Source organism: Seriola lalandi, unplaced genomic scaffold, assembly GCF_002814215.2.
Source record: "Seriola lalandi dorsalis isolate HSWRI2012SDOR001 ecotype SW California unplaced genomic scaffold, Sedor1 jcf7180002054606, whole genome shotgun sequence".
In the NCBI taxonomy this organism is placed as follows: domain Eukaryota; kingdom Metazoa; phylum Chordata; class Actinopteri; order Carangiformes; family Carangidae; genus Seriola; species Seriola lalandi.
Genome location: NW_019525159.1, coordinates 3409624 through 3419056, shown reverse-complemented (window position 1 = coordinate 3419056; position 9433 = coordinate 3409624). Strand labels below are relative to the sequence as shown.

Genomic DNA, 9433 nt, shown 5'->3' with positions numbered 1-9433 from the left:
GGGGTGAGGGGTGGGGGGGTAGCACTTCCTTTCTCTGATTTTTTGTGTTGACTGGCTGCTGCTCAAAGGATAATCACATGCAATCAAATGCTCTACTGTTTTCTAAGTGTAATCACCTGCTCCTTAAAAAACGATAATGTCCAATTCCACCTCTTGAGAGGGTAATCAGTTTCATGTACTATATGTACTTTGGGGGTTTTTTTGTGTCACATGTGCTCCACGTGGCCTTTAGACGGTACATATACCAGCATGGGGTGTCTGAAAAACCACTGTGTAAAGTAGGTGCAGGCGAGTTGCTTCACGCTCTGAAGAACATCATGTGGGCAAAGACTGCCGGTCAAATCAAGTGAATCAAGTCCCTTTTTGCTGATTACATTGCAACTACTGATGGCGCACCAATCTAGCTCTTGGCAGCGAATTGTTTACATGACACTTTTACTGTTACTTGCGTCATAAATAGTGTTCACCCCTTTTGAATGTTTTCATGTTTTATCGGGGTTAAGCACTGAATCAGATTAGATTAATGCGATGCTGGTCAACAGAAAAAGACCCCTTAATGTCAAGGTGAAAACAAATCTCTACGAGCTGATCTGAATTAATCACAATTATAATATACAAAATAATTGTTTGCATAAGTATTAACGTCCTCCAAATTTGCACCTTTGGCAGCAATTACAGCCCCCTCGGTCTGTGGGGACAGGGGTGTATCGGCTTTGCACATCATGACACCGCCATTTTCCTCCATGAAACTGCTCAAGCTGTATCATGCACAGAGTCTGGGGATCATGAGTTGATGGCATTTTTTTCAAGTCCAGCACCAAATACTGAATTGGAACGACATCTGGACTTGGCTTGATAGCCAGAAAGCTCAATTTTGCCCTCATCACACACCATAAAATCGCCTTACATCTAACTAGAATCTCGCACATGCCTCCTGGCAAACTGCAGCCAAGATGTCATGTGCGTGTTATTTTAAGAGCAGTAAAGCTGCGACTGGTGAAGCACTCTGGCAACTGTTGTTGTATGTACAGTCTGTCCAATCTGAGCCCTTGAAGATTGTAGCGTCCTCAGAGCTGTCATAGGTCTATCAGTGGCTTCCCTCAGCAGTCTTCTTCTCACACTCCGACTCAGTTTTTGAGGATGTCTTAGCTGCAGGCAGAATTACAGCTGTGCCATACTCTTGTCATGTCTTACTGACTGATTTAACTGTACTCCAAGGGATGCCCAGTGACATGTAAATTTTCTTGTGCCTCTTCTTTTTTTTTTGCAGAGTTGCTTGGGGTGTTTGTTTGTCTTAAGTAGGTTTTTCCGCGACAGTGACTAACCAAATCTGGAGTACAGGTGCATTTATACTACAAACAACTGAGCCCCCTTGATTACATGCAATGATTCGCAATTAACTAAAATTGGATTTTCTAAAGCTAATTAACTAATGCAAGCATGCATTTTTGGAGGCCACTTCTCCATTTCATATGCCAAAAAGACATGATAGATACACACACACACACACACACACACAAACAGCTCTACAATGTCGTTCCTGTGTATGTACAGTATTTGAAGTGGACAGCACCTCGGTTGTCATAGGGAGTCAAACATCTGGATAAGGATGGAACGGATGCAGCCTGTAGCCTTAGTGAACAACAACATCTTCAGTTTTCCGTGTTCACTCTCTCTCAGTCTCTTGCACTCTCTTAATCTCATTATCTCTCATTTCGTCTTATTTTCATAAGATCTTAAGTCCTTGGCAACATGAAAGCGAGACACAGAGAGAGGACGAGAGAAGAGGAGAAACAAAGGGGGAGGGGAAGAGGAGGGATCGAGAGAGGGAGATCAAATTTCTTCGGGCTACACTGTCAGTGGTATTGACCAGGCCGGCCACTTTCTATCGGTGTTCCTTTTCTGTCAATCTGGGGAAATCAGAGAGCAATGGAGTGGGCTGAGAGAGGCTGCGCAACACACAACTCCACTGGGCACTGGCGTGTGTGTGTGTGTGTGTGTGGGGGTGGGGGGTGGGGTGGGGTTGCAGTGCAAGAGCATAAATGAATGAATATCTCTGCAGTAAATAGCCTGTGGATACGGTTGTGTGGAGTGGGTGCACGTATGATGTGTGGGTTGTCTTCCATGTTGATGCTTTTAGCACAAAAACCTTCTGACACAAAAGCTAGGAGCCACTGCTACCTTAGCCCTCTTGTTTGTCATAATCATAACCATGAAACACATCCTCAGATCTGCCTATTCTTCCTCAAGTACACTAGGTCGAAATGAAATGATTTCAGGTTGCAATTCAGGTTGTTTTTTCAATACTCCATTTATATTCGTGCTGGCTGCAACATTCTTTCTGTGTCTGTGTATCTACCTTTGTATCTTGTACCTGTGCTGCAACACTGTCTTTAGTACCGTGTTTTTCTTCCATTTCACTGAAACAGCACTTGAGAGGTATTTTCTATTAAATACATCACATACAACATGTACGAGAATGTTCGACGATGGCTGAAGTCTATGTAAGTGTGTTCTTACAGCCCAAGCACTCACATTTAAGTGAAGGAGCAGCTGCCAGTGTGTCTGTGTGTGACCATGCAGACTTGTGTGGCAAAACAGTGGGATGAAAAGGGTAAATGCGATGTGATTGGTACCTGTGGGCGACAGAAAGAACTCAATTTCCAATACAGCAGCTGAATGCAGCCAATCAGTGCTGGGCTGTTGCAATGGCTCTGGTGCCTTCAGGGGCCGAATTTTGTCGAAAACAACCCTGCTGGAGATTCACTACCTTCACTTCTCCTCTGGATGCTCACAAACATGTACATAAAGACACACCTACACACTCAAAGGCGCACACACACACACAGACACACATGCCACAGAAGTGGTGGTGCTATAGTGTGCCAAAAGGAAAGATGTCCTCTTAGTTAAAGCCATTTCTGCAAATAAAGTGAACTGAGCCTGTAAATTTGATAAGCACACATGCCACTGTGTGTTTGTACACACATTTTTTTGAGCAAATAGTATGTGTGTGTATGCTTTGATCAACCCTACCTCCTACAAATCATGATGATATATACTAATTTTCTTCCTGAATAATAATGGCTGGCAACATTTTTTTGCCAATACAGGAAGTGTGATGTCCTTATACTGCACAGCAGCCATAGGGTGGAGGTTGGGGTGAATATTTGGGTTCTGCTCACTGACCGGAATTCTCGTCAACCCGCTCCTCCACAGTGTGCTCCTTCTGGTGAACCCACTCGCTGTTGCACTTGAAGTAGATCTGGGTGGCGGGTGTGGCCTTGCAGTATAAGTTGACCGGCTTGTTCTTGACAATGTAAGCCTCCTCTGGTTCCATCAAAAACACGGGCAACGGCTCTGGGGGGTCCGAAGGGAAGGTTTCCGGCAGCTCACCGAGACCAATGAAGTCATCCTCAACTGTGAAGTGAGAGAAGAGAGGGAGGGAGAGAGGGAGGGAGGGACAGATAAAAGAAAAGATGAAGGGAGGCAGAAAGCCCCAGAAAGAAAGAGAAAGAGAGAGAAAAGAAGATGGGGTTGGGAGAGAAAGGGAGGCAGACAAGAGACAGTGGGACAGTGTATTATAACCACAGTCTTTGCATGGGATTATCCATTCTCACAGCACACAGTGAAATCCCTATCATTTGATATTGTGGAATGTTTACACAAGTGTATTTTGGAGAGCAGGAAATTCTGGGATTCCTCGCAGGCAATAAGGCTGCATGGATTTACAGAAACCAGGCCTTGCTCGGTCTAACCACAACCAGCTACTGCTGAGAAACGAGAGAGAGGCAGAGCCAATAATGAGAAGCAGGGTTCAGAGGTTGACTCTGAGGAACTGAAGTTATAAGCTGTCTCTGCTCTCTCTGTCTCCCATTTTCTCACTCACACTCTCTCTCTGTCTCTTTATTTTTCTCTCTCTCTTTCTCTTTCCCTCACACACACATACACACACACACACACACACACACCCACCAGCTCAGACATTTACACACATGCACACTCACATGCAGCAGATCTAATGACCTCAGGCTTTTGGCCCAGTTTGTGCCATTCCTCGGATACTTCTGCAGTAGACAGATACGCTTCCCTGTAATTACAACTCCCTTTCATCTCCCTGTCTTAAATCACATACACACAACTGCATGCGTGCGCGCACTCGCTCGCACACAAACACGAACAAATGCTCACAGTGGCACAAAACATCGCAAGCACACAAATACATGGGCATATACACGCCCACGAGCGAGCACGGCTAACTTTCTAACTCTTTGAAGAGAGGAGGATGAGGCCTATTCGCCACCCCATTTGTCACCTCCAGAACTGTTCTATTCTTACCATCGAACCGGTAGACATCAATTATTTACAAGTGTGAAGGAAAGAAGGCAGAGTAATAGAGACAGAGATACAGTGGGGAAACAGAAGGTGAGAGAGAGAGAGAGAGAGAGAGAGAGAGAGAGGGAGGAAGAACAGAGACAGACGGTGAAAGTAACTCAGCCAGACAGACGTAGATTGAGACACTGAAATGGAGTTGGGCAGACGGACAGAAACATAGCACAGGATGACAGAAACAGCAAAGCAGACTGTTCGGATAACAGAGGAGTTTATCAGCCCATCAGTAATTCTTCCATGTCCTTCTATCTACCCGCCTCCCTGTCCTGCGTGGACATGCTGGAGCCTTGTTGTCTGACAGAGGTTGCCTCCTGGATGCTTTGAGAGCACTAAATAATGCCTCTGCTGAGCAGATATCTCCCCATGATGTCTCTCTAATGTTATCTCTCCCTCCATACCTGCCACAGATTGAAGTTGATTGCTAGGAAATGAAAGGGCAGGGGGAGCCAATCAGAAAATGACCAAAGCCGTCCTCACCAAGGGAAGGGGAGGGGTTCGTCTGTGTTCTGTTATGAAAGTGTCTGTGTGTGTGCGTGTGTGTGTGTGTGTGTGTGTGTGTGTTTGTGTGTGTGTCTGTGTGTGTCTGTGTGTGTGTTTGTGTGTGTGTGTGTGATGCTGGTATATTAGTGTTTTTTAATAATAAAAAGTACAAACTCGCTTCTCTCCCCCCTAATCTGGTGCTAATTGAGCAGAGGCAGTAAATCCTCAAGTGACCTCTGACCTTAAAGAGAAACTGCCTCGTTGCACAGTTTGTGTGGGAGCAACGAAGAGTTGGAACAAGATCATTAGCTGATCAACTTTCATCTTTTGCTGTCAAAACAAGACAAAACTTTGAAACAGTATCAAGCTTTTCATCCTTTATGTCTTTATGTAGGTGATGACTCTTTAATGTAGAAGTCTATTTCGACAGACCTTGGCTTAGTCTGTTCTTTTTTGCTCCATAGTCCTCAGTCCACCCACATCCTCAGCCAGGGGACCCTGACCCAGAAACCAAGGAAACTCATTAAAGATTGTGTTAGCCTTCTTTCACCCTCCATTCCCATTATCTCTCCATCTCTCTCTCTCTCTCTCTCTCTCTCTCTCCCTCCCTCCTGGCGCCCTCGCTCTGTCGAACTGTGAGGCAGAGAGATCTGAAACAGCCATGAAAGCGTGGCTCCCTTACACACAGAGCGACGCGCGCCTCGTATGCTCACACACATACACCCGCGCAAGCATTAATGCGCACAGGGGCACACACAAACTGGCTCACAGATATTCGAATTCATCAACTTCCTCAGTGCGAGAAATAATACATTCAAGTGAATGGAACTAGCCCTCCAGTGAAAAATCAGCCCAGAAATGAAAAAACAAGCCACATGACAAAATGAAAGACCCTGACTCTTACCAATCATGCTGCAGCCCCCCCCACACACACACACCCCACCCACCCAACACCCAGCATCTCCCTCCCTGGTGAACAGAATACTGAGAGCAAGAAGAAGCTCAAAGAGAAACATTACTTTTTTTCTGGCTCCCCCCTCCCACTGCCTCCATTCATATGCAACGAGACGACGGCTCATGATAAAATAGTTTAGGGATCTAGGCATTGCCATGTTTAACATGATGCAATCTCCGTGGATACACACAGCGAGGGTGTGTGTAATAACAAGCCTATTACTCAACAAGTGCAGAACATATTACCATACATACGCAGATCAAATATGCATTATGAAACAATTTCCTCTCTTTTTCCAGTGTCATATCCCTTTAAAATGAACATTAATATGGCGTGCCTCCGCTGTTTGATAAGCATTATGGATTTTTCCAAGCATTTGTAATTCTGCGGCTTGATTTTAATCAGAACATTTCTGAATTGCCTCCACATTAAGTGTTTAACATTTAATGAAATATATCCTCGCAGCACTTTTGTTGAAACTGTATTTTGCTCTGTAATTGGGGTGAGTTTTCCTAATTCATATTGTAACTCTTATTAGTGAATATTTTAAGACTCAAATTGAATATTAGTTGAATTTTATATCAGTTCCACATCCCAACTACAAAAAGTTTTAAAGATAAATGAGCTGCACATTGCCCTCAAAATAAAGTTAATGATGAAATTTGCCTTCTTGTATTGTCAGTGAATTCATCAGGTAGGGGGAAAAAAAATGATCTGAAAAAAAAAAAGCAAATTAAAAAGGGATCAGAAATAATCGAATTAATCCAAGCTTAGCAAGTGGGAGTGACGGGAGGTATGAGAGGGTATTGGCAATCAGCCCCTCTTTGGCTTGAGTCAACTCCAATAGCTGTGGGAGTGGAGCAATATTAAGGGATGATTACATTTTGGACATGAGCAAATCAAAGTCAAACTCACAACGCTGGCATAGCCACACATTAATGCACAGCGTCGGAGATAAGACACACACCTCAAAGACGTGCACAAAGAGGCTCGTCGTGAGCTAAAAAAAGGAATATCAGTGTTACATAAATACATAAACTGTTGCATGGAAAAGTGCGCAACTCCCACACCAGACACACAACACACACACACACATGCATAAATTTACATCGCCTGTGTGAGGTTATGGAGCGTGCTCCCCGTAGCTACTCGGTGTGAGGTAAACAGCTCGCCAAGACTAAAATGACCTGTCCAATTAGCCAAAGTCTACGTTTCCTGTGCTCCCCATTTCCACTACATGTTTGTATTGACAGTATTTTTCCTTTAACGTTGTCTGGGTAACCATCACCTCACTGAATCTTAGACACAACAGGGGCATAATGAGTGCCTTACATCAATAGTTTCCACTGGAAATAAGCAGAAGCTGGTTTTATAAAGAATAGTAGTTCAATCACACCTTGAAAAGAGCTACAGTAAAACCTCCAAAGCATTATTACTCCTCAAGTCCGCGATCAGTATACCTCCATTACTGGACCATCATTTCATTAATCACATTAATGAGGTCTATTGTGCTGAGAACAGTGAAAACTGATGACAGGACGCCCAGAATACAATAGACATCAAGTCGGTGTCCAGGCTGCGATGACTTTGACCAGGGCTACAGCAGCTCCTCTATCGTCTTTTCACAAATTCTTTTAGACCTTAAGTGCGCTGTGTGATTTTACACGCTGACATTATATGTCACCAGGAGCCAAAGTCGATTCTCCGTGAGAGATCCTCTGGAAATTTGCCAACTCGAGACGTAGAGAGATATCTGTAAATCTCCCTACGTGGGCTCCAGAGTGAGGGTAAGAAGCGTTTAACAGCAAAGCAAACAAGACCAGATTATCACACACTTAGGATTCACTTACAATTGTGAATCCATCTCTAGTGAAACAATGAAGATCACAGAGGAAAAAAATCCTTCAGATTTATCTAAGCATAAAGCGTTATGTCTCGCTTAGGAAGGCCATTTCTGCAATGTTTGATATGCCAACACTGTTAAAGACACTGTAAAGATAAAGTAAGGTACGTTTTAATGACACTGGTGATGGAGCCGGACCACGAAGGTGAAGTAGAGACATCTACAGGGAACATATATGTGAATGTACAAAAATAATATGTCACTATACCTTTCATAATACCACAATTCCTCTGTCAACACTGACATAACTGTAATCAGGCAATGGAAACCACAGTCACACAGGACCTGGTCATGTATGATGACACCAGGTCTACAACCCACTCCAGCTGTGCTCAACACAAATAGAAAAAAAAAAAAAAAAATTCATGCCATCACACATCATTTTATCACTTCTTAGAAACTCTGAAGACTTCAATTGCTCACATAACAAACAGTTCTGAATAACAATAAGAGACAAATTTGAATTCATTAACTGTTTTCTTGTTTCTAATTGTTCCCTTTTCTCACTAATACTTTGGTTGCTGATGACGGGGTGTAGAAAGAGATGTGGCCATCTACATAGTTGGCAGATAAATGCAGCTTTAAAGCTACATTATTAACTTTAAGATAAAAGAGATAGAAACAAATATAAATAGCCATCCCCACGGTACATACAGGTTATACCTTAAACAGTCTATGTAAGCTTTATATACTATGCATAGAGCACTACAGTGGCTCTATCATCGGTCTTCCTGTGTTGCTCGCCTCTGCTGAATATTCGGAAGACTGTATTTCTTATATCGTATATTGTATACGTCTGTGATAACCGCTTTTGAATGCTGGCCACTGACACCACTGTGCAAGATAAGCTCTCTCTATTCTATCTGTACTCAAGCAGATTTATTGTCCCAGGGAAAGCACTGTATCACTGGGGCCAATGTTTCCCTTCCATCAGGGGAGAGTCAAGCATGAACAAAGATGAACAGTGGCATAAATCTTCTCCCTCTTCATTCCTGTTTTATTCCTATTTATCCTCTTCACCCCTCCTCTCTTTCCTTCTCGCTTTCACTTTTCTTCCCACTCATCCTCCTCATCCCCGCTCCAAATAGAGACAAAGACTGCAAAGAGGTTGGCGAGATAGCTAGACAACAGTTTTACTTGGAGATGTTTTTTGCCATGCTGCCATGGGGAAGGACAAGAGGTGGTTTTCAGCTGAGTGGTCAAGCGGAATAATAAACCACTCAGCTGTCATGTCAATTGAAGCAGGATAAATAGACTGTCAATCAGATCTACCTATAAATGAGCTTTGAGCACACCTACCCATTATATTGAGTGAACATAAATCAATGGTAATGACTTTCTCTAGTCAATACTTGTTAGTATTGGATTAAGTAAAGACTCATACATCCCGATGGCTTAAATCAATATGTATGGCTGTTGTTTTAAAAGCAAACTCCTTTAGAAGCTCCATGAGAAAACAGGCAAAATGAGCACAGGCTTCCTTCTACTCTAATGTCTCTTTCCAGCCGAGTGCTTTATATACACTAATGTGTCTACACACATTGTCTGCAGGGTCCTATCTAACGCTTGGCTGCAGCAGGTATTTATTGATTACTGTTGGGGGCCCGGTGACCACCCCCCCCTTGCCCTGTCCTATCTGAGCCTCTCTGCTGGGGCGTGCTAAGCACACTCATATTTCATCTCTAGGGAATCCTGCCATCACA

The 9433-nt window shown here is 43.5% G+C and overlaps 1 protein-coding gene across 2 annotated transcripts in view; it reads right to left on the bottom strand.

Annotated features, from left to right (window-relative positions):
• unc5cb (unc-5 netrin receptor Cb) overlaps window positions 1-9433 on the bottom strand; it is a 111905-nt gene that overhangs the window by 44836 nt on the left and 57636 nt on the right. For both annotated transcript variants that reach the window (XM_023419542.2, XM_023419541.2), the window contains exon 2: window positions 3190-3420. In XM_023419542.2, the coding sequence (XP_023275310.1) occupies window positions 3190-3420 (231 nt within the window). The remainder of the gene's footprint in view (window positions 1-3189; window positions 3421-9433) is intronic.